The sequence below is a fragment of the Nicotiana sylvestris genome, chromosome 9 (assembly GCF_000393655.2).
Source record: "Nicotiana sylvestris chromosome 9, ASM39365v2, whole genome shotgun sequence".
NCBI lineage: Eukaryota > Viridiplantae > Streptophyta > Magnoliopsida > Solanales > Solanaceae > Nicotiana > Nicotiana sylvestris.
Genome location: NC_091065.1, coordinates 116849542 through 116876781, shown reverse-complemented (window position 1 = coordinate 116876781; position 27240 = coordinate 116849542). Strand labels below are relative to the sequence as shown.

General features: G+C 37.7%; 1 protein-coding gene across 1 annotated transcript; it reads right to left on the bottom strand.

The window, feature by feature from the left end:
* Positions 1 to 1195: 1195 nt before the first annotated feature.
* Positions 1196 to 26939, bottom strand: LOC104226599 (putative late blight resistance protein homolog R1B-14). The gene is made up of 6 exons (XM_070157755.1): positions 26764 to 26939; positions 26392 to 26570; positions 24762 to 25838; positions 24329 to 24653; positions 1517 to 1875; positions 1196 to 1248 (listed from the first exon to the last, which is right to left on the bottom strand). Exons 1-6 carry the CDS (start codon positions 26937 to 26939, stop codon positions 1196 to 1198), a joined length of 2169 nt encoding a protein of 722 aa, XP_070013856.1.
* Between the last annotated feature and the right edge of the window lie 301 nt (positions 26940 to 27240).

The window sequence follows — 27240 nt, the reverse complement described above, 5'->3', positions numbered from 1 at the left end:
GGAAATCGCTCCAACTTTCTTTGCATTTGATGCGTATACAATACTTGACATCAATTCACTCGACACAATGCTCCCAATCCATGACAATACAATAGCATTGCATTTTTCCCATTGCTCTGCTAATTCTCCTTTGTAACTGCGTTTCACACAAGTGTCGTCTACAAAACCAAGCTTGCTCTTTCCTCATAGTGCTAATTTCATCGCTCTACTCCAAAGGGCATAATCTTCTGGCCCTGTGAGCGTGAGCGGTATCAACACGAGTCCAGGAGCATCTCCAGCTTGTAAAAATAGCGGATGACTGTGGCCAAGCAAAGCAACATCGTTTCCGGCCATGGATGCTCAAATGAGCTTAGATCTGGACTGTTTTGTTACTGATTTCTGGTGGCGATTAGATCTGAGCTGTAGATCTTAAGATCGGAGCTCTGATACCATGAAGAAATTCATCCTAGCTTCTACTGTAAATCACATGCAAATGAGAGAAGAAGTTGATGGAGAGAAGAAGCTGAACGAGAGGAAGAAGAAAAGAAAATGTTACTATTCTATTGATCTGTTACAGTAGGGGGTCGTTTATATTGTTGGTTAGTGGTTGACAGCTGTCCCACTAACCACTTAACCAACTCTTATTATACAATACACATATACACTTTTATATCTATATACAGCTATGTATTCAATACCAATTGTTCAATCTCGAGTAAATTAATAATTTTATGGATATTAATAATTTGAATCGAAGAGTTTCAGATAGATATAACTACTACTATGTGTTATGTATATGTTGATTCGAATTGTAATGTGTGATTTATTTTCCTTAAAGATTTCACTGATTATTGGATTGAGGAATTTATTGATCCTTGACTAATTAAGTATCCAAAACATAGACAATAACAACATCCAGTCATTTACAATATTTCAACCATTGCAATGCACATAACTAAGTATGTAGCACAACAGACGCATCCTATAGGCACATCCTATGATTAGGATAAGAAAATGTGCACTCAGGGTCCAGGATAGGGCCGCACGGGTGTGATGTAGACAATCTTCCACGGCTCGAACCCGTGACTTATAGGTCACAGGGAGACAACTTTACGTTGCTCCAAGACTCCCTTTCAAGATGGTGCATTCAATCTTTAGTATATATATATATATATATATATATATATATATATATATATATATATATTTCTCAAGCTCAATCTAGTACAGCTCTCCAGAAGTCGAACAACGACGAAGATTCATCATTAGCTGCAAGAGAGAAACTCATCAGTCAGTAAACAGCAAGTAATGGAAGATCCAAAAAGTAGAAAAGCCTATTATAGCATGAGGAGAGGGGCAAAATAGAAGATCCGAAGGTAGCAACAGCCTACTCAAGGATTAGGGGCATAATCTAATCATGATTAGTTTGTAGAATTTTGAGCATCTCAAGGAGTGATTTCATGAAATACTTCATATCAAGAGCAGTCAGAATTTGAAACTAATGCTTAATATTGAGCTGATATTTCTACAAACTTACCATAAGCACGAACATCAAGACAAGAATTTCCCATGCTCTCTTGTTCATCTTGAATTTCTGTTGCTGAATTCTGTGCAGAAGCGCTGCAGCAGATCAATTCAATTGCCTCCAATGTACATATCTCCCCAATATCAATCGGAATTTCCTCAAGACGGATGCATTTCCTCAAAACTAACTTTTGAAGAGTTGGAAAGTTAACACTACCAGCTTCCCACTTCACGAGACGTGGCTCAGCAAGTAGTAGGAACTTTAGCTGGTTGAACTCATCTTCATCACTTAGTCTACATTCTTGACCTACAAACTCGTTATCTCTAAGTTTAAGCACTTCAAGTTTGGCAATGTAGCAAGATTTGCCATGTCTTCGGAAAGCAGAAGACAACCAGATAATATTAACCTCTTAACATATGTTAGGGAAGCACACCAGTTTGACAAGGAGAGCCGCTTTTGACCATAGCAGACGCACTTCAACGTTTCAAGTTTCTCCAAAAGGAGATATTTTAAGTATTCAGATGCATCATCTGAAGCAGCATCGAGAATACTCAATTTACGTATATTGGGAAGGCGCTGTCGCACCTCCTTTTTGCCGCGCCCGCGGGGGCGCGTGGGGAGTTTTCTCCAATTAAAGAACAGTCGAAACGGGATTTATTTAATTATTTTCAGAGTCGCCACCTGGGAATTTTAAGGCGTCCCAAGTCACCAATTTCAATCCCTGAATCGAGGAGAATATGACTCTGTTTATTATTCTGCGAACCAGAAATCCTGAGTAAGGAATTCTGTTAATCCGGAAGAAGGTGTTAGGCATTTCCGAATTCCGTGGTTCTAGCACGGTCGCTTAACTGTTTTTATTATTGGCTTAATTATCTTGATTTTATTAAATATATATAGATGTTATCTGTTTTTACTACCGCTTATACTTATTGTGATTGAGAACCCTTCTTTAAATCGAATTACGCGTACGTATATTCGTGTTATAAATTAAAAATACGGAATTGTGTCACGCGTACGTGTACACAATAACTTTCGATAATATAATTACTGAGCAATCATTTTTCGAAGTTGTGTCGAATCAAGAATATTTGTTTTTCTGAATAGTGAACTGTACATCTCGGTTTTTTATGAAATTGATTTAACGCCTTTGGAAAAATCCTTTTTATTAAATATTCGTTCGAAATTGCGCGTACGCATAATTCGAATTTAGCTTTTAAAAATATAATCAGGGTACGCGAACGTATCCCTAATTGCGCGACATTTTTGTAATGATATTAGGGATTTTTCCATAAATTGTTTTATTACATTATGAGAAATCTTCATTTTTAGATATCCTTAATTCTTGAAAAAGAATTCACAATTTTTGAATGTTGCCCATTGATTATAATTTTCGCATATAACATGTTTATCCAAGACTATTCAAATTCAAAGAACAGAATAAAAATATGATTAATACTATTTTTAAACAAATATAATATATATATATATATATATATATATATATATATATATATATATATATATATATATGCCAAAGAATAAATTGCATATGAAACTGAAAATAAATGATTCATAAAGGAAGGAAATATTTTCCGAGAATTTTCATTATTTACTTAATGCAAATTCTACTTCTAATTATCATTGATATGAAGTGTGGCAATTTATGCTTATACATCTCTTTTCATTCTTATATGCTTGCTTTTAATCTAATAGGCCTAATTAACTTAATTAATTATGCCTATGATTGAGTTATATATATAATTCAAACCCATTTGATTCTAGATCTATATGAATTATTACAACCATTAACTTTTACATCGTATAAGTTCATAAACCCTTTTATTATTAAGAAAGAGAACAAGTCTAATTGACTAAATAAAAATGAATATTGCATACAATATTACTTACCATATTTGACATCATAAACATAATGGACTATACTAACTCGTCTTTCAACTGTGGATTATGAACACAACCAATGTTATGCCAAAAGATAGTTAATTGCAATCAATCATTATCTAGCTTTAAACAACAATTAATTATCTAACAAAATAAACTGATAGCATATTTTCCTTGATATTTCCATATTATGCTATACCTATCTAACAATACCGCAAAAATGTAAATAAAGCCAACTTTCTGCAGGCTTCCTATTTACACAACTCATAGATAACTAAACTAATGAAATTTGACATGAATAACATTATTACAAAGTTTTATATGAATTTCAAAAATAAAACAGTTAACTTGTAGCCATCGAGTCGAACTCACTACTGGTTAACCAACATGAAACCAAAGCTGAAATTTTCAACTAAAGAACTCAAATGAGTAGAAGACAGTATTACAATTCAAACTCTATTTATTTGTCATGTTGAATCTCTTTCCAACATAAAATTTAAAAGACATGTACCTGAAAATGAAGGTAGGAGGAGTAAATTTCAGCAGTAGCAGCAATAACAAAATCAGTAGAATATACCAATAACACAACAAGCCTGAACAAGACCCGTTGACCCAGATGAACAGTGACAGAGACTTAAGGAAATTTCAGATTTTCTGAATAACATTCACAGGCAAACAACGGACAGATTCCAGAAAGAATGCATTTCAGATTTCAGTTTCTTTCTGTTGTGGATTCCTTATTTCTGATTTTTTCTGTTTCAGATTGTGTGTGTGTGTGCGAATGTTCTCTTTTCTATTTCTCTTTCTGTTTTCTTCCTCTCTTTCCTTTTTAAACAGAATCTGAGTTCTTTTCTTTTTCTTTTTTTTTTAGAATCTTAATCCTAAAAATCTCTTCCTTCTCCTTTTCTTTTTCTTTCTTAAAATCTTCTCTAACTCTCTTTCTCTGAAAAACTGCCTTTATTTTCTGAAAAGAAACTCTCCCCCTTAACTGTCTGTCCAGCTCCTGTATTTATACAGGGCTGGTCCTAAGCAATTTAAGTGCTTCTTGGACCCCTTATATCTTTTAAAAACAGAAAAATTCTATTAAAATCTGCTTTTACTACTTTAAATCCCATTAAGTGAACTTTTCCTGATTTCCAGCATTCCATTATCCCTTGTTCCCCATTAGTATCATTAACTAATAGTCACTAACATTACATTATAATACACTAGCACTAACACCCTGTTTTTACTGTTTCATTCCCATAAATGCCCCTAAAATCCTGATGTCATTACTGAAAAATCAGAACCTTCTGTAAAACAGATTCTAAAATCTGTATAAACTTAATTATCTTTCTGATTTACAGCTATAACCAATCCTATTAACCTCCTAACACAATTGTATTTGAACAACTTTTGTAAACTTGAATTCAAACTTGATATTACAGCAATATTATACTGAATTTAGAACTAACATCATAACAACATATTTCTGAAATTATCATAACAATTCAGACTGGACTTAACATTAAACCAAGATCAAACACACACAGGATCATTGTCAATACTGACAATGCCCTGAAACTTTAATGTTCAGACAATAACATATACAACATACATTTGAATTCACTGATTCACAAACAATCATGATTTAATTGACGAGCATTAATCAATTGACTATTTACAACATTTGTCAATAATTAGTCTAAAACAATAGAAGCAGACTGTTTTAGTTAACATTTTCAGAAATGAAAAATTCGTAATATAACTAATCGACGAACCTAATCGAGTCGATTACACACATTGTAAACAATCACAACCAACAGAAACAATTCACATTCGGATTAAGTAGACAGAAATGACAGAATTGATCAAAACAAATATGAAAAATTAAAAAGCTATTGACACAGACTAGAACAAACACAAAAATACACGTATAATACAAAAAAATAAATAGAAAAATACCTTCGAATCTTCAATTTTATTCCGACTCGAACTCAACTTGGATTTGGACTTTTTGTTTGAAATCAAACAGACCTTAGTCGAAGTATTTTCCACTGAAAATACTTCGACTAAGGTCGATTAAACCTCAATCCTTTAATCAATTTGGATAAAAATCCAGAAGTTTGGTATTTCTAGGTTTCCTGAAGGTTCGATTTGGGACCTAATCATTTCTGGTTAGATTCGAAAGGAATCAAACATGATATAAGGGTGAGGGTAGCCTAGGGGTCATTTGGTGTTAGTTTGAAATGGATCTGAGTTCGTCCTTGTTTGGTCCGAATCTTCAAAAGAAGATTCGAGAAGTTCAGAACTGATTCGAGCCAAACAACCAACAGATCCATACTCAGGATGACTAGGGGAAGCTATGGTGTTAACTAGGTGTTGTTTGGTTTAGATCTGAACTTGGCTCGAATCTTCAAATGAAGATTCGAGAACCTTCAGGGAGATTCGAACCAAGCAGATAACATATTTGGATAGAGGAGGCTCAGGGGGTTCTGGGGTGTTACTTTGGTGACCGGCGGCGTTGATGCCGCCGGGTTTCAGGCGAAGGGGAATAGGGGCGGCTAGGGTTAGGGGTCTGTTTGAGAAGATGATGAACAGGAGAGGATGGGGGGGGGTGTTTAGTTAGGGGCCGGGGTAAGGGTTTGGGATTTATATAGGGTTGGGGTGGACTGATGTTATCCGTCCGATCAAGTAAGATTAAGGGCCAGGATTAATCCACTAATCCGAACGACATCGTTTGGTCTAAGTTCAGGGTCGGCCTGTATTGGGTCAAAGGGTCGGGTTACGGGTTTCGGGTAAGGGTAGAAGATCTCGTCCGTTGATTGGATTTGATCAAACGGTCCATGCTGAGCCATGACTAAACGCTGTCGTATTGACTCTCTTCGGACTGGACCGGACCTGGGCTAAAAAGGGGGTAATTTGGTTTGGGCTGTTGGGGTAATTAGTTCACTTGGGCCTGGATTTTAATCCAGGTCCAATATTCTTTCACAATTACATATATTTTCTAATAAAAAAAATCCTAATAAAAATTATAAAACAATTTTTTAACCTTACACAAAAATATTAATTACTTCATAACAATTATTTAACACATAGTCAAAACATCAATCACACAATGAAACATTAAAATTAGAACAAACGCATATTTTTGTGATTTTAATTAAATTATCTCTTAAATGCATAATTAAATCCTATATGCATGCAATGTGTATTTTATTTTATTTTTTGATTTATTATGACAAAGCAAACATTTTACGGACATAAACAAATTTTATCATCACACAAATTCAGAAATTACACAGTAAAAGAAATTTATTTTGATTTATTTTGGAGTAGTTTTTCGTAAGGCAAAAATCACGTGCTCACAGCTGCCCCTCTTTGTGCGGAAACTCGAAGAGTTTTCGTACAAAGATAAAGTGAGCGGACACGAGCGATTTCTGCCCGTTCGAATACTCCGTGGGAAGCATTTTTTGGAAATATTTGACCGAACCTCTGCTTCAAAGGTTTCCTACATATCCTTGGCTATAAAGGAATCAGGTCAATGTAGTTCGGGAATTTTGGGTAGCTGGGACTACCACGGGACTGTGATGTTACTGCTGCTTCGTGCTGTTTTTACTGCTCGCTGACCTCCTTATTACACCTTACTTTAAAGGAAATACAAAATTAAACTAGACTATGGTACATGAATTATAAAATCTTATCTAGATCATGCCCTTGCGTTTCTTGTTGTTTTGATATCTTGGTGAATCTTGGGCATTTGGCTTATTTCGTATTTTTCTTGAAGCTCTTGTTGTTTCTTGCTGGGGATTCTATTGGACTCCTCTGCTTTATTGATTTTAAGTGTGCTCCTTTCTCATATGAGCGGGCTTTTTGATTTCAACACTTCAATTTCATTCCCTCGTTCTTCAGGTGGGTGCCTTGACTGCTTCTTTTCTTTTGTCATCCTCATTCTCCAGGTGGACGCCTGACTTCTTCTTTTTCTCATCCTCATTCTCCAGGTGGACGCCTGATTTCTTTAATTCTCATCCTCATTCTCCAGGTGGACGCCTGACTTCTTTTTTCTCATCCTCATTCTCCAGGTGGGTGCCTGACTTCTTTTCTCATCCTCATTCTCCAGGTGGACGCCTTACTTCTTTAATTCTCATCCTCATTCTCCAGGTGGACGCCTGACTTCTCATCCTCATTCTCTAGGTGGACGCCTGATTTCTTTAATTCTCATCCTCATTCTCCAGGTGGACGCCTGACTTCTTTAATTCTCATCCTCATTCTCCAGGTGGACGCCTGATTTCTTTAATTTTCATCCTCATTCTCCAGGTGGACGCCTGATTTCTTCTTTTCTCATCCTCATTCTCCAGGTGGACGCCTGATTTCTTTAATTCTCATCCTCATTCTCCAGGTGGACGCCTGACTTCTTTAATTTTCATCCTCATTCATCAGGTGGACGCCTGATTTCTTTCATCCTCATTCTCCAGGTGGACGCCTGACTTCTTTAATTTTCATCCTCATTCTTCAGGTGGACGCCTGATTTCTTCTTTTCTCATCCTCATTCTCCAGGTGGACGCCTGATTTCTTTAATTTTCATCCTCATTCTCCAGGTGGACGCCTGAATTCTTTAATTCTTTTGCCAGGTATTTCCTAACACAAATATTGTTTTTGCCCCTGTTTTAAATCAAAGAAAACTTCGTTAGTTTAAAGCAGGGTGGTTGGCTGTGGTATTCTTGCAGATGGTGATGTTTCTCTTCGTCTCTCTTTATTGCCTTGGAATGATTGAAAAGACTGTTTTGTCTTTGTAATTGATCCTTGACTATAGGATTCCCTTCTGTGTGTTTTCCTTCAAAACCTTTCAACTGTAATCATGTGCCTCTATTGACTTTGCTGATCCACTTTTGATTTCATTTTTCTTACACCCGTATTTTATCTCCCACCTTTCGTGGCTGTATTTTGTAACCTTGAATCTTGGTAGTATACCTTGACATTCCTTCTTATTTGTTTGGAATAAAACTTATCTCAAAGCTTGGAGAAAGTAAGATTATTAGTAACGAAATACGCTGATTTCGACAATTATAGAATGAAAAGAAAAATCCAATTTTTGGATGACTGTTGGAAAAGGAATAAAGGACTTATCTGATTGGAATTACTGGCACCAATGATCAGGGTATGCATTTCGGATTAATCAACCCAGTCTTTTAATCAATCTCCTCTCAATTATCTCAAGGAGTTTTCATCGATAAATTTTCTCGTTTTTCACTTCTTCACTTCCTTTTCGCCTTATGGTGCCCGTGTGGGTTTTTACCTATAAGACTCTCTCATTTTTACTTTTCTCTCAACTTCCGTCGCCTTATGGTGCCCGTTTGGGTTTTCACCTATAAGACTCTCTCGTTTTTACTTTCTTTTCTTGTTTGTACCAGAATATTATGAACCATCTTCTTTTGCTTGACTTAGCATTTTTCTAAGATTGGTCGAAAGGTCTTTCTGGTATGGGGTTAGAAATGGAAAAGCTAAATAATTTTGGTATGTGTTTAAAATTACAACTCTTGGAATCTTTTCTTATTTCCAATACAATTCTTGCCCCAGTTCCTTGATTGGGGTCGCTCGATGTTTCTTTTTGTGCACATTTTACGTATATTGTGCACCCTATGACCGAGCCGTGAAGCGCCTACGTATCCTTCTTTGAGGAATCAGGTCAAACGTAGTTCACCATATAATAGTGAAGATTTTGATTTTTTTTTTCTTATTGATTCCAAGAGAGGGTAGGAAATAAACAAGTATGGCTCAAAGGGGAAGCAAATGTTATAGTGTTTGGATAGCAGAATAAATTGCCTTTGTCATTTCAATCTTCGAAATAGTGCTAAATATAAACATTCAAAAAGTTATGCATAATATCTCTTTATCGCGTCAGAATTAATCGCCATATCTATGCATTTGCCTTCAATATCTGTTAAACATAGTGCACCATTCGATAATACTCTGGTCACAATGAATGGCCCTTGCCAATTCGGAGCAAATTTGCCTTTTGCTTCGACCTGATGTGGAAGAATGCGTTTCAGCACATGCTGACCTACTTCAAACTTCCGGGGACGCACCTTTTTGTTGTATGCTCTTTCTATTCTTCTTTGCTATAATTGACCATGACATACTGCGGTCAATCGTTTTTCGTCAATCAAGTTCAACTGTTCCAGACTGGTTTTGACCCATTCATCATCATCAATCTTTGCTTCGGCGATGATCCGAAGGGAAGGAATCTCAATTTCTGCAGGGATTACTGCTTCGGTGCCATATACCAACAAATAAGGAGTTGCTCCTACTGAAGTGCGAACAGTAGTGCGGTATCCCAATAATGCAAATGGTAATTTTTTATGCCATTGTTTTGAACCTTCTACCATCTTCCGAAGTATCTTCTTTATGTTTTTGTTGGCTGCTTCTACTGCTCCATTCGCCTTGGGCCGATATGGGGTAGAGTTACGATGTGTAATCTTAAACTGTTGACATACTTCTTTCATTAAGTTGCTGTTAAGATTAGCACCGTTATCTGTGATGATCACCTTCGGGATTCCGAATCGACATATGATATTTGAGTGGACAAAATCGACCACAGCTTTCTTGGTCACTGATTTGAATGTCTTGGCCTCAACCCATTTGGTAAAATAATCAATAGCTACCAGAATGAATCTGTGTCCATTGGATGCTGCCGGTTCAATTGGTCCGATCACATCCATGCCCCAAGCGACGAATGGCCATGGTGCCGACATTGTGTGCAATTCGGATGGTGGAGAATGAATCAAATCTCCGTGTATTTGGCATTGATGACACTTGCGCACAAAACTGATACAATCTCGCTCCATGGTAAGCCAATAGTAACCAGCTCGGAGGATTTTCTTTGCCAACACATATCCACTCATGTGGGGTCCGCAAACTCCTGAATGTACTTCAGACATGACAGCTGTAGCTTGTCTGGCATCTATGCATCTTAATAATCCAAGATCTGGTGTTCTTTTATACAAAACTCCTCCGCTTAAGAAGAATCCATTTGCCAATCGCCTAATGGTCCTCTTTTGGTCTCCTGTGGCTTGTGCGGGATATATCCCCATTCTGATATACTCCTTGATGTCGTGGAACCATGGTTCGCCATCAAATTCTTCTTCAACCATATTGCAATAAGCGTGCTGATCATGGACTTGAATATGTATTGGATCTACATAAGCTTTATCCGGATGGTGCAACATTGATGCCAAAGTAGCCAATGCATCGGCTACCTCATTATGGATTCTTGGAATATGTTGGAATTCCACTGATTGAAACCGCTGACAAAGATCATGTAGACATTGCCGGTACGGGATGAGCTTTAAGTCTCGGGTCTCCCATTCTCCTTGAATTTGATGTACCAAAAGATCCGAATCTCCCATGACTAAGATTTCTCGGATACCCATGTCTGCAGCTAGCCTTAACCCCAAAATGCAAGCTTCGTATTCAGCCATATTATTGGTGCAATAAAATCGTAATTGAGCCGTAACAGGATAGTGATGCCCTGTTTCAGAAATGATTACAGCTCCTATTTCGACTCCTTTCATGTTGGCGGCCCCATCAAAGAAAAGTTTCCAGCCAGGTTTTTCAATTTGTTCCACCTCGTCGATATGCATTGTTTCTTCATCAGGAAAATAAGTCTTCAACGGCTCATATTCCTCATCGACCGGGTTTTCGGCTAAATGATCGGCCAGTGCTTGAGCCTTCATTGCAGTTCGAGTCACATAGATGATGTCGAATTCCGTGAGCAATATCTGCCACTTTGCAAGTCTTCCCGTTGGCATAGGCTTTTGAAAAATGTATTTCAATGGATCCAACCGAGAAATGAGGTAAGTAGTGTAGGATGATAAGTAGTGTTTCAATTTTTGAGCTACCCATGTTAGGGCGCAACATGTCTTTTCCAGATGAGTATACTTAACCTCATAAGCTGTGAACTTCTTGCTAAGGTAGTAGATGGCCTGTTCCTTTCTGCCAGTGAGGTCATGTTGCCCCAATACACAACCAAATGAATTTTCCAAAACCGTTAAGTAAAGAATCAAAGGTCTTCCTGGCTCTGGCGGGACTAACACGGGTGGTTTCGACAAGTACCCTTTTATCTTATCGAACGCTTCTTGACACTCATCAGTCCATTTGACCGCAACATCCTTTTTCAACAATTTGAAAATTGGTTCACAAGTTGTTGTGAGCTGAGCAATAAACCTGCTAATATAATTTAACCTTCCCAACAAACTCATTACTTCAGTTTTGTTTCTTGGGGGTGGTAGTTCTTGGATGGCTTTGATCTTTGATGGATCTAGCTCGATGCCTCGTCGACTGACTATGAATTCCGGATGGAACTCCAAATGCGCACTTGGCAGGGTTAAGCTTGAGGTTGTACCTGCGAAGTCTTAAGAAGAACTTCCTCAAATCTCCAACGTGGTCGGCCTGATGCTTTGATTTTATGATCACATCGTCCACGTATACCTCAATCTCCTTATGTATCATATCATGAAACACTGTGGTCATTGCTCTCATATAGGTTGCTCCGGCGTTCTTTAAACCGAATGGCATTACCCGGTAGCAATAAGTTCCCCATGGTGTGATGAATGCCGTCTTTTCTGCATCTTCTTCATCCATTAGAATTTGATGATACCCGGCATAACAATCCACGAAAGACCCTATATCATGCTTGGCACAATTGTCGATCAAAATATGGATATTGGGTAATGGGAAATTATCCTTTGGACTTGCTTTGTTGAGATTGCGATAGTCGACGCATACTCTAATTTTGCCGTCTTTCTTTGGCACAGGAACGACATTAGCCAACCAAACAGGATATCGAGTGACTCGAATGACCTTTGCTTCCAATTGTTTGGTGATTTCTTCCTTAATTCTCATACTCATATCAGGCTTGAATTTTCTCAGCCTCTGCTTGACAGGAGGCACCGTTGGATCGGTGGGCAATTTGTGGACCACTAAATCAGTGCTCAAGCCCGGCATGTCGTCATACGACCATGCAAAAACATCTTTGAATTCTATGAGTGCTTTAATTAACTCTTCTCGGATCTTTGGTTCGAGATGGACACTTATTTTAGTTTCCCGGACATTACTCGTGTCCCCTATATTGACGTCCTCGGTATCACTCAAGTTAGGTTTGATTTTTTCCTCAAAGTGAATTAACTCTTTACTAATCTCTTCAAAAACCTCATCTTCATCATATTCTGATTCATAATCACAATATATTTCTTGAATTATTACTTCGGAACCAGATTGATTTTTAAGACTGGGCTGAGGATTCCTCATGCATGCCATATCACTAGAGCCAGCGTAAAAGGAACTGTATAGAAAAGAAGAAAAAGAAAAGAAAGCTATTAGGAATGAAAATAAAAAGGAAATTGCTTTTTATTGGATGATGAAAGATAACAAGGTTTTGCACATTTCAAACCAACTGTAAGATAAACTTTGGGATTACAACCTTGAAATAACCCAAACAAACTGAAAGAAAAATCAAAATAAACTACCAAGACTCCTTTCGAATTGGGAGAGGAGTGGCTATCCAATTATTGAGCTTTGTTTTCGGTCCAACGAATTGAACTTCTGCGTTGCTACACCCTTCTCCGTCTTCCAACATATTCACATCACTAAACAATTTCTCGAACCTTTCAATTAATTCTTCCTCAGGATTGACCTGGGATTTAGGAATTGTTGTTACCGGGCGATTTTTAGCGCCGGTCTTGACAAAAGACTTTGACAGATGTGGGACTGGTTTTGGAAGAACCCATGTTTGGTGTTTCAGCTTCCTGGCCCTTATCACGTCATTGGCAGTGGGTATGAACCCTAAACCGAATGTTCCCCAGTTCTCGGGGAGAGATACTGGTTGTACAATTCCTTGCAGAGATAAGCCCAGACCTTTGCCGGGTATAAAGCCATTCTTTAACATTTCGTAAGCTACCATGACTGATGCAGAAGATATCTTTGGATTCGGAAGGTATTTCCCTTCTGGAATTTTCTCTACTGACACTGTGTCGGACACTTGGTACACCCATGGTCCTTGGTCAATTTCTGCTCCCTCGACTGGTACAATGGTGCTGTTGTGAGCATTTAAACTTTCTTCTCCATGCACGACTATTTCTTGATGGTCCCATTCAAACTTGACAGCCTGATGTAGTGTTGACGGGACTGCTTTAGCAGCATGGATCCATGGTCGACCCAATAACAAGTTGTAGGAAACAGATATGTCCAACACTTGGAATTCCATTGTGAATTCAACTGGCCCTATAGTTAGCTCCAACACTATGTCGCCAAATGAATCTCTGCTTCCCCCGTCAAATCCTCGTACGCAGATGCTATTTTTCTGGATCCTCTCCTCTTTAATTTTTAATTTGTTTAAAGTGGAGAGAGGGCATATGTTTGCACTGGACCCATTGTCGACCAATACCCGGGTTACTACGGAGTTTTCACATTTCACGGTGAGGTAAAGAGCTCTGTTGTGCTCGGTACCCTCCACAGGTAATTCATCATCAGCAAATGTAATCCTGTTTGTCTCAAAGATTCTGTTGGCTATTTTGCCCAAATGATTTACAGAGATCTTTTCAGGAACATGAGCTTCATTCAGGATTTTCATCAACGCCAGACGGTGTTCCTCTGAATGGATCAGTAATGACAACAATGAAATTTGAGCGGGGGTCTTCTTTAATTGATCCACAACAGAATAATCATGGAGCTTCATTTTTCTTAAAAACTCCTCCGCCTCTTCTTCCGTCACAGCTTTCTTTGTTGGCATTGGATTGTTTTTAGTTTTTCTCAGCTCTTCGGGAGTAAAACATCTTCCCGAACGAGTCAAGCCTTGTACCTCACACACTTCTTCCTTGATTTCTTTGCCCTTGTACATTACGATCACCCGTTCATAGTTCCATGGGATGGCTTTGTTGTTGATGATTGGCAGCTGGATTACAGGTGCAATAATAACCCGATCTGTACGTGCTCCTTCTACGAATACAACGGGTTTGTTAGCAACCCCTGGTACTATCACCTTCGGCCTCTCTTGTCTTGTGGCAACTTTGTTTGATGATCCCTCATCGACTATCATAGACGGTTCACCACCATTCTTGTTATGCTTAGACACCGGCTTCTCCTCCATTAACTGCTTATCTGGCTTGGTTTCATGAGACTTGATCATCATGACAGTTTGTGACGGCTTCTTTGTCTCCCCATCAGCTTGTATGATTTCTATCATATTAGCCTCTTGATGGGCTGGCATTGGATTTCTATTGATATTTGGAGCTTCGGGGGTTTGAACCTCGATTTTATTAGTATCAATCAGCTCTTGTATTGCATTTTTCAAATGCCAACATTTCTCCGTATCATGGCCTGGTGCACCGGAGCAATATTCACAGCTAATGGTGTAATCCAGATTCTTTGGTGGAGGATTGGGTAGCTTGGATTGTATTGGTCTCAACATGTCTAACTGTCTCAGCCTGTGGAACAGACTAGTGTAAGACTCTCCCAATGGAGTGTAAGTTTTCTTTTTCTGTTCCCTTTCTCCCCTGAATGCTGGCCTAGGCCTGAAACCTGGTCCGGGATAAGCTCGGGGGTAGGTATTTGGTGTGACAGGAGCACGCCAATTGGTGTGAACAGGTGGCTGATTGTATGCTTGAGCGTGGTTAATGGCGAAATGAGGCTCTGAAGGGTGATAGTAATGTTGGGATGAATCATGGTGGTAAGCTGATTGGCGAGGTCGTTGCTGATTATAGTAAAGCGGTGAACCCCTGGGTCCCGGCCAAATTCCTGAATCAACTACGGTTGCTTCCTCCCTTTTCTTTCTTCCGATTCCTCCTACCTCGCCTTGAATAGCTTGAGTAGTTGCCTTAATTGCTGAATAGCTCATAATTTTATTTGTCTTGAGGCCTTCTTCCACCATACCTCCCATCTTCACTACCTCGTTGAATGATTTTCCAACCGCTGAAACCAAGTGGGCGTAGTAAGTTGGTTCCAAGGCTTGGAGGAAGTAGTCTACCATTTCGCTCTCCTTCATAGGAGGATCCACTCTTGCTGCCTGTTCTCTCCACCGAAAACCATACTCTCTGAAACTTTCATTGTGTTTCTTCTCAAATTTGGTCAAAGATAATCGATCTGGGATGATTTCCAGATTGTATTGGAAATGGTATGCGAATGCCTGTGCCAGGTCATCCCAGGTGTACCATCTTCCATGGTCTTGGCGTGTATACCACTCCAAAGCTGATCCGCTTAGACTTTGACTGAAGTAAGCCATCAATAATTCATCCTTTCCCCCAGCTCCTCGCATCTTGCTACAGAAACCCCTTAAGTGGGCTACTGGGTCGCCGTGCCCGCTGTATAGGTCAAATTTGGGCATCTTGAAGCCAAATGGCAATTGTACATTAGGGAATAAGCATAAATCTTTGTAGGCTACACTGACTTGCCCACCTAATCCCCGCATGTCTCGGAACGACTGTTCTAGACTTTTGACCTTCCTGAACATCTCTTCTTGTTCAGCATTTTTGGCTGGCTTGTCAATTTCGGTTGGGAGATCAAACCGAGGAGCAGGTGAATTGATTTCGGAGGCTTTGAAGGTGGGCTCCGGGGGGTAATATTGGTTGTCTTGGGCCTGAAATGTAGGCTCACTAGGAGATTTGTGAAATGTAGCAGGGGGAGGTGCTACAAAAACAGGAGTCATAGGTGGAGGAAGGTACGGAACTGGTTTTGGAGGTGGAGACTGCGGTGTCTGAGAGGTGGTGCCTCGGTAGTGCTGATAAATGGGGAAACTTGGGGATAATTCAGTGGTGATATTATCCTGAGTTTGGATCATTGATGGAGCAGGGTTATTTGGGTAAGATGGGGGTAACTGTCCTGTAGACCAAGCTTGGTACATTTCAGCCATTTGCTGCTTGAGCTTAAGCATTTCTTCTTTCATTTTCCCGACATCCATCTCTTCTATCTCCATACCTGTGTCAACATCTGGGATAGACATACTTTCGGGTATTGGTCCTTTTGATCTTGTATGATAGTGATAATATGCCAGTATACTCTTTAGAGAAACTAACTGGTTGAATTCTGAAAATGGACAAACTTGTTAGTTTTGAGAGTTTAACACATATATAATCACACGTTGAGATGCAATGCTCCTAGACAAATAATCCCTTTCTATTATGCATTCGCTCGGTTGCTTGTGTCGTCCCAGCTTTCTTGAAATTGAAAAATTGTCATTTGCATTTATTTACTATATATATCTTGATCGTGGTGGTCGAATCGTATCATGTCAAATATGAATTAGACCTTGCGTAGTTCGGACCAAAGTCAATCATGTTTATTTATTACACAAAGATGGAATTACATTTGAAAACTTTAAGAAAATAGCTTGAAACACACACACTTAAATCAAAATAAAAGATACAATTCATAACATCTCACAAAATGCCCCACTTTCCACTTTTGTTCTCTAATATTGGATTATCTGCTCAATGTGGGGCTTGACCTGGATGGCCTCCCAGCGTACGATACATCCTTTCCAACTCCATTGCTAGATGACGAGCAAAAGTGGGCGCATGCTCTGTAAACCTTTCATAATCCATTCCTTGGCAGTTTACATAACTTTGAGATGTGAAGACTGCCAAGTCGTGGATTTGTGCCCTGAAACCTTGGAGACGTTGGTCTTGGTCTTGCAATTGCTGCTGACGAGTGGTGGCTATGTCTCTGACACGGTTTTCACGATCTAAAGCTGATTCTAATAGAGCTCGGAGTCTGGCCTGCTCTAATCTTGCTTGCGATCTTTCCCTGTCGAGGTCTGCTTGTTGGTATTCTCTGTTGCATCTTCTTGCCTCTTCTAGTTGTGCACGAAGCTGGTCTTCTGATCGCATCCAATAGTCTTTTTCCTTCTTGAATTGAGCCTTGTCTTTTTCGGATTGCCTATCTTGGCGTTCCTTGTTAGATCTGGCTTCTTCGTTTAATTGTTGGATCCTTTCTTTTGCTTTGCTCAATGCCCTTTCGTTTTCCGCAAGAATGGAATCATAATCTTGCATTTTTTCGAAGAGATTGGCGATGATTTTTTGATCCTTCCAGCTTCTCTTTGGCGTTTCAGAGACTCTTTTCATTTTTAGGAATCGAGCATGAAGATTTTCATTCTCACAAGCTAGACTCTTTTTCTCGCCTTTGGCTTCTTGTTCTTGCAAATCTTTCTCCAAACTGAGGCTTCTTAGATTTTCTTTTAGGGCATGGATAGTGGCTTTGTACCCTTTTTCTTTTTCTCCCCAGATTAACCGTTCTTGGATTTTATCATTGAAGTTTTGAACATGGGGTCTTTTTGTTGGCCTTTTTAGCTCAGGTTCTGGTACATCATCCACGCGAGACCGCTTTTCGAACCACCTCGCATATCCAGGATTTATCTCACCCTTGGTAGTGTCTAGGACTTGAGTATCACTTTTCAAGTATCGGCACCCATTCCACATTTGCTGAAGTGAAGCTTCGGGAATAGTGGCTTCTGGGTGTAACTCGATTACTTGCATACTCAAATCTTCCTCATCAGGAACTATTTGATATCTCCCTAGTTGCCTTAGGACTCTTAGTGGTGCATACGGCTGAATGCTTCTCAATCCCAATAGTAGTAGATAACTATTTGAGGTTGACATATGTATTACTTCTCTCATCGGGAGCCATCCCAGAGTCCATTCAATTTGATTTGCCGTTAAAGCCTTTAGATGAGATACCCATGCTTCTATCCCTTCTGGAGCTTGATAATTTTTTGTTCTTTCCTCATAGCTCTCGATGCAATTAGCTTTGTTCGACCCATACTGTATGATCTTGGGTTGTTGTTGGAGATGTTCAATCACCCACATTTGCAACAAAATTTTGCATCCTTCGAAAACTTTCGCTCCTGATTTGCATAAAGTCAAAGCCCGATAAATATCTGATAGAATGATGGGGACAAGGGTGTGATTTTCTTTAGTGGTGAGGATTTGCACAATTTTTGCGGTGCGAATATCAATTGTTCGCTCTTTATTTGGGAAGACCATGACTCCTAGAAAAGCCACCATGAAAGCAAATCGACGGTGCATCTGCCAAGTGTCTTTGTTTTGCTTATTAGTAAGGCCTTTCTCATGAATTTCGAACCCATCTGACTTTCCAAACCTGGAATACAAAAAGTTGAAGGAACAACATCCATTGATGACATTGCTTTTCCTGATTTGACTGCTGATGTTCAGAAGACCGAAGAATCGATGTATTGAAGGAGCCTTTGTGAATATCAAGCTTTGATTTCTTAAACTTCCGTCAAAACCAACATAGCCAGCTACCTCCTCTAATGTAGGAGTAAGCTCGAAGTCAGAGAAACGAAAAACATTGTGAACAGGGTCCCAGAAAGTTACTAATGCCTTAATCAGATCATCCCGAGGCTCAACTTTCATAATGTCCGTGAGATTTCCCAAATGCTTGACGACCCATTTTTGACCGTCTTCGCCTAAATCATACCACCACATTTGAAGCTGACATAGAAATTCCTCCGTACTTGTGGATGAGGGGCTTTGTGTAGTGCTCATTTTGTATCTGAAATTTAATTTTAATAAAGTCAAAATTTATACTAAAAATCATTTTCGAATATTTTTTTTTATTAAATACTTTTATTTCAAAATTTAGAACTATATTTTTTCGAAAATTTTAAAGCAACCCATTTTATTCCTTGCTTCTTACCATGATTTTATTTAAGCTGGTCAACAAGCATGTTCGAGGCAAATGAATGCACAAGTAACAAGTAGGATGCATCATGATGGTCTTTTAATTTTTTGGTTCACCTGTCCTAGACAGACCCAACCCCTGTGTTGAGTCTCCAAGGCCAAATGCATATGATGCAAATATTCGTTCCTACTAGGGATCCGGTACATGGCTGAGTTATTCTAAGTGTAAAACCTGAGGTTGATTGTTCTAAACCTGGCTTACCCAAACAGACAGTTTGAGCCGAAGCGGGGGCAACGTACCGGGAGCACGAAAGTCTGCCCGGCCTAGTTACTTGTCCCAACTCCGTCTTATTTGGTATGACTTTAACAGAAAGGTGGGTCACGCGCACGTGTACACCATAAATTCAGAAGACTCAGAAAGAAGGGGGTTTCGTAGCAGTTGTATATATTCACAATTCAAATAATATTAAAGCGGTAAAAAAAACATTTAGCATATTAGCATATAAACAGTTGAAAATTATATAGTAAGTAAAGCCAATAAAAACAGATATTTTAAGCTCGAATTCTTTAAACCCTGAACCAATGGTTCTGGGTTACAATAACACTTTATCCCCAGCAGAGTCGCCAGAGCTGTCGCACCTCCTTTTTGCCGCGCCCGCGGGGGCGCGTGGGGAGTTTTCTCCAATTAAAGGACAGTCGAAACGGGATTTATTTAATTATTTTCAGAGTCGCCACCTGGGAATTTTAAGGCGTCCCAAGTCACCAATTTCAATCCCTGAATCGAGGAGAATATGACTCTGTTTATTATTCTGCGAACCAGAAATCCTGAGTAAGGAATTCTGTTAATCCGGAAGAAGGTGTTAGGCATTTCCGAATTCCGTGGTTCTAGCACGGTCGCTTAACTGTTTTTATTATTGGCTTAATTATCTTGATTTTATTAAATATATTGATGTTACATGATTTTACTACCGCTTATACTTATTGTGATTGAGGACCCTTCTTTGAATCGAATTACGCGTACGTATATTCGTGTTATAAATTTAAAAATGCGGAATTGTGTCACGCGTACGTGTACACGATAACTTTTGATAATATATTTATTAAACAATCATTTTTTCGAAATTGTGTCGAATCAAGAATATTTGTTTTTCTTAAATAGTGAACCGCACATCTCGGGTTTTTATGAAATTAATTTAACGTCCTCGGGAAAAATCCTTTTTATTAAATATTCGTTCGAAATTGCGCGTACGCATAATTCGAATTTAGCTTTTAAAAATATAATCAGGGTACGCGAACGTATCCCTAATTGCGCGACATTTTTGTAATGATATTAGGGATTTTTCCATAAATTGTTTTATTACATTATGAGAAATCTTCATTTTTAGATATCCTTAATTCTTGAAAAAGAATTCACAATTTTTGAATGTTGCCCATTGATTATAATTTCCGTATATAACATGTTTATCCAAGACTATTCAAATTCAAAGAACAGAATAAAAATATGATTAATACTATTTTTAAACAAATATGACATATATATATATATGCCAAAGAATAAATTGCATATGAAACTGAAAATAAATGATTCATAAAGGAAGGAAATATTTTCCGAGAATTTTCATTATTTACTTAATGCAAATTCTACTTCTAATTATCATTGATATGAAGTGTGGCAATTTATGCTTATACATCTCTTTTCATTCTTATATGCTTGCTTTTAATCTAATAGGCCTAATTAACTTAATTAATTATGCCTATGATTGAGTTATATATATAATTCAAACCCATTTGATTCTAGATCTATATGAATTATTACAACCATTAACTTTTACATCGTATAAGTTCATAAACCCTTTTATTATTAAGAAAGAGAACAAGTCTAATTGACTAAATAAAAATGAATATTGCATACAATATTACTTACCATATTTGACATCATAAACATAATGGACTATACTAACTCGTCTTTCAACTGTGGATTATGAACACAACCAATGTTATGCCAAAAGATAGCTAATTGCAATCAATCATTATCTAGCTTTAAACAACAATTAATTATCTAACAAAATAAACTGATAGCATATTTTCCTTGATATTTCCATATTATGCTATACCTATCTAACAATACCGCAAAAAATGTAAATAAAGCCAACTTTCTGCAGGCTTCCTATTTACACAACTCATAGATAACTAAACTAATGAAATTTGACATGAATAACATTATTACAAAGTTTTATATGAATTTCAAAAATAAAACAGTTAACTTGTAGCCATCGAGTCGAACTCACTACTGGTTAACCAACATGAAACCAAAGCTGAAATTTTCAACTAAAGAACTCAAATGAGTAGAAGACAGTATTACAATTCAAACTCTATTTATTTGTCATGTTGAATCTCTTTCCAACATAAAATTTAAAAGACATGTACCTGAAAATGAAGGTAGGAGGAGTAAATTTCAGCAGTAGCAGCAATAACAAAATCAGTAGAATATACCAATAACACAACAAGCCTGAACAAGACCCGTTGACCCAGATGAACAGTGACAGAGACTTAAGGAAATTTCAGATTTTCTGAATAACATTCACAGGCAAACAACGGACAGATTCCAGAAAGAATGCATTTCAGATTTTAGTTTCTTTCTGTTGTGGATTCCTTATTTCTGATTTTTTCTGTTTCAGATTGTGTGTGTGTGTGCGAATGTTCTCTTTTCTATTTCTCTTTCTGTTTTCTTCCTCTCTTTCCTTTTTAAACAGAATCTGAGTTCTTTTTTTTTCTTTTTTTTTAGAATCTTAATCCTAAAAATCTCTTCCTTCTCCTTTTCTTTTTCTTTCTTAAAATCTTCTCTAACTCTCTTTCTCTGAAAAACTGCCTTTATTTTCTGAAAAGAAACTCTCCCCCTTAACTGTTTGTCCAGCTCCTGTATTTATACAGGGCTGGTCCTAAGCAATTTAAGTGCTTCTTGGACCCCTTATATCTTTTAAAAACAGAAAAATTCTATTAAAATCTGCTTTTACTACTTTAAATCCCATTAAGTGAACTTTTCCTGATTTCCAGCATTCCATTATCCCTTGTTCCCCATTAGTATCATTAACTAATAGTCACTAACATTACATTATAATACACTAGCACTAACACCCTGTTTTTACTGTTTCATTCCCAGAAATGCCCCTGAAATCCTGATGTCATTACTGAAAAATCAGAACCTTCTGTAAAACAGATTCTAAAATCTGTATAAACTTAATTATCTTTCTGATTTACAGCTATAACCAATCCTATTAACCTCCTAACACAATTGTATTTGAACAACTTTTGTAAACTTGAATTCAAACTTGATATTACAGCAATATTATACTGAATTCAGAACTAACATCATAACAGCATATTTCTGAAATTATCATAACAATTCAGACTGGACTTAACATTAAACCAAGATCAAACACACACAGGATCATTGTCAATACTGACAATGCCCTGAAACTTTAATGTTCAGACAATAACATATACAACATACATTTGAATTCACTGATTCACAAACAATCATGATTTAATTGACGAGCATTAATCAATTGACTATTTACAACATTTGTCAATAATTAGTCTAAAACAATAGAAGCAGACTGTTTTAGTTAACATTTTCAGAAATGAAAAATTCGTAATATAACTAATCGACGAACCTAATCGAGTCGATTACACACATTGTAAACAATCACAACCAACAGAAACAATTCACATTCGGATTAAGTAGACAGAAATGACAGAATTGATCAAAACAAATATGAAAAATTAAAAAGCTATTGACACAGACTAGAACAAACACAAAAATACACGTATAATACAAAAAAATAAATAGAAAAATACCTTCGAATCTTCAATTTTATTCCGACTCGAACTCAACTTGGATTTGGACTTTTTGTTTGAAATCAAACAGACCTTAGTCGAAGTATTTTCCACTGAAAATACTTCGACTAAGGTCGATTAAACCTCAATCCTTTAATCAATTTGGATAAAAATCCAGAAGTTTGGTATTTCTAGGTTTCCTGAAGGTTCGATTTGGGACCTAATCATTTCTGGTTAGATTCGAAAGGAATCAAACATGATATAAGGGTGAGGGTAGCCTAGGGGTCATTTGGTGTTAGTTTGAAATGGATCTGAGTTCGTCCTTGTTTGGTCCGAATCTTCAAAAGAAGATTCGAGAAGTTCAGAACTGATTCGATCCAAACAACCAACAGATCCATACTCAGGATGACTAGGGGAAGCTATGGTGTTAACTAGGTGTTGTTTGGTTTAGATCTGAACTTGGCTTGAATCTTCAAATGAAGATTCGAGAACCTTCAGGGAGATTCGAACCAAGCAGATAACATATTTGGATAGAGGAGGCTCAGGGGGTTCTGGGGTGTTACTTTGGTGACCGGCGGCGTTGATGCCGCCGGGTTTCAGGCGAAGGGGAATAGGGGCGGCTAGGGTTAGGGGTCTGTTTGAGAAGATGATGAACAGGAGAGGATGGGGGGGTGTTTAGTTAGGGGTCGGGGTAAGGGTTTGGGATTTATATAGGGTTGGGGTGGACTGATGTTATCCGTCCGATCAAGTAAGATTAAGGGCCAGGATTAATCCACTAATCCGAACGACATCGTTTGGTCTAAGTTCAGGGTCGGCCTGTATTGGGTCAAAGGGTCGGGTTACGGGTTTCGGGTAAGGGTAGAAGATCTCGTCCGTTGATTGGATTTGATCAAACGGTCCATGCTGAGCCATGACTAAACGCTGTCGTATTGACTCTCTTCGGACTGGACCGGACCTGGGCTAAAAAGGGGGTAATTTGGTTTAGGCTGTTGGGGTAATTAGTTCACTTGGGCCTGGATTTTAATCCAGGTCCAATATTCTTTCACAATTACATATATTTTCTAATAAAAAAAATCCTAATAAAAATTATAAAACAATTTTTTAACCTTACACAAAAATATTAATTACTTCATAACAATTATTTAACACATAGTCAAAACATCAATCACACAATGAAACATTAAAATTAGAACAAACGCATATTTTTGTGATTTTAATTAAATTATCTCTTAAATGTATAATTAAATCCTATATGCATGCAATATGTATTTTATTTTATTTTTTGATTTATTATGACAAAGCAAACATTTTACGTACATAAACAAATTTTATCATCACGCAAATTCAGAAATTACACAGTAAAAGAAATTTATTTTGATTTATTTTGGAGTAGTTTTTCGTAAGGCAAAAATCACGTGCTCACAGGCATGAAAAGACTTCCTCTGTACAACTAGCTAAACATAAATGAGAAAGTTCCTCTAGATTTCTTAGCCCCAAAACACTCTCTGTTGCTCCCTCATCAGTTCTTTTAGGCTTAGACAAATAGTTTCTACTCAGTAGACGCAGACGCCTCAGCTGTGTCATGTTCCAGATCTCCCGAGGCAAAATTAAAGTTTTGTACATATAAAATAATTCCGTCTGTTGAAGCACCAATGTTTGCAGATGATAAAGCTGAGACACTGATGCAGGAAGATTACCATTTGATCGAATCCAAAGGTACCTCAGATGAATTAGCCGTGTTATCTCAACTGGGAACGAAGAAAACAAATGAGAAAAAATAGACAGCACTCTGATAAGTTTGAAGCTTGTGAATAAGGACATTTTCCTATGAGGCGGAGCATGTATTAATAGTTTACCCCAGAAAAACATCAATCGAACAACTTGAGATGATAACTCACTAGAATCATCCAGAGAAATGTCGGAAAGAAAGTTAAAGCCACGACGCTCATGCCTTTGAGCTAGAAAGTTTGAGACATAATGAATTGATGTCACATGCAGAGACTTCTCTTTTTCAGCTTCTCTTAAGCTCAAGTTCCTCAACAAATCATGTATGCCACAACTTCTGATCTCGCTGTTAAACCTCCTCTTTCTTATCATTATCAGATTTCTACTACTAAGATCCTCCAAACACTCTTCTGCAACTTTTTCCAAGCTCTTGAGCCTTTCGGCTTTTAGAAACCCTTCAGCAACCCAAACTTGGATCAAAGTCCGAGTTTTTATTTCAAAGTCTTCGGGAAAAGCTCCCATAGAGAGGAAGCATGGCTTGAGGTGGTTTGGTAGGTAATTGTAACTCATACCAAGCACTCTTAGGCATTTATCAGGATCATTAGCAACAACTGAACTTACAGTTTTGGCAACAATAATCCAACTTTCTCTTCTCCTAGCAGTTTCAGAAAGATATCCTGCAACCACAAGAATTGCCAAAGGAAGTCCACCACATTTTTCTGCTATTTGCTTCCCATTATCCTCCAATTCAGAAGGACAAACATCATTTGCCCCAAAAACCTTAATAGAAAGTAATTTCCAACTATCATCTAAACTTAATACCCCCATCTCATGCAAAGGGCTATCAGGATTAGCATAAGCAGCCACATCCTTAAGCATACTTGTTAATATGATTTGACTCCCATTGTTGTCATCTGGAAAACATCTTGTTACATTATCCCAAACTTTGGTACTCCAAATATCATCAACGACAATCAGATATCTTCGATCCTTTAGTTTTCTATATAACAACTCTGCTAATTCATCCTCAGTCTTCTCTAGAAATTTATCGGCCATGCCTGGAATGCAACAGACGAGACTTAACAACAATCTTCTCATTTCATACTCTCGAGATACTGTAACCCACGCATGAATGTCAAAGCGAGACCTAACTTGAAGATGATCATAAGCTTTTTTAGCAAGTGTCGTTTTGCCAATACCACCCATACCTGTAAGGGTTCACAGATGGTTGCTAAACTTTGTCCATTTCAAAAATAAAATAGTTGAACTTTACCCACTAAAAGTAAAGTCACTTATCTTTACTCACTATAACAATAGTCACAAAACTACTTTTGTACGGGCGAAGCTACAGCCTATCAAGGGTGGTCAATTCGCAGAAAAATTATATTGTATATATAGGTAAAATATTAAGTTTTAGAGGTATATAACATATATTAAACACCCTTTATCGGGGAATTTTTGTCCACCTTTTTAAAGTTTGAATAGGCTTGGGAAAATTCCCGGCTTCGCCAATGCTTTTGTCACATTAAAATAATTGAACATAATCACTAAATTTTACCTACTATAAGAACAAAACCTAGCCGTCAAGGTAACTTTACTGTTACAGTGGCTAAATGTAGTTACTTTAATGTGACAAAAAATAGTTTAGTGACTGTTATTATAGTGGGTAAAATAATAATTTTATCATGACCAAAATTTAGTTTTGTGACTTTACTATTATAGTGGGTAAAGTTCAATGATCATACATCAAATTAACCTTACCTGTAATTGCAATAACTTCTCTCTCGGATGAGGACCCAAGTAGTCTTTCTATGATCTTTTCCAAATCATCATCAAGACCCACAACAGCATTTGTCTTAAAACTACTTCTAGACGGACTTCCAAGCATGGATTCCCGAGTCTTGAAATGATCATCAGCAGGTTCAATGCCATGGCCATGGCTAGTGCAAGTCTCAAGACTCAGCACCAACTCTTTCCTTATTACTCAATTTGCTGTACTACTGGTAGTAAACTTGCTAGTAAATCTTCACTTGCTTTTTCAATACCACTCAAACTTCCCCTTTCATGAATTTCACAAATATTTAGTTCAATAATATCTTCAGCTTCATTTAGTACATGTTTAAACTTTCTAACCAAAAAGTGACTTTTTCTTGGTGATAACTTCTCTTGCTACTATCATCAAGAAAGCCTTTGAAATATTCAAGAGATCCGGCTAGCGATTCTATTGTTGGGTCAGAAAGCAAACCTGGGATTCTGGAACTGAGTTGGTCTGCAGTTTGAGCAAGAGAAACAACGGAAGCATAAGCCATTAATTGAGCAATAACAAAAAGGATTTGTAGATTCAATTATTCCAAGAAAGCTCCTTTATTGAATTCCCAGATCAAGAAGAAATGGAGTGGAGAAAACCAAAGAGCACTTCAATGCTGAAAGGGAATAATGCATGAAATTATTGAGAAGCAACTAGTATGTGAACCTTGTTGCTTAGTTAAATGCTGGGGCCTGGGATAGTTATGATTGAAGTGAAAAGTCTGGTAATTTTTCGTGACTCATACGCAGAGAGAGGTCAAAAAAAAAAGGCAAAACGTTAGTAACAGTAGTACTACTAGTATA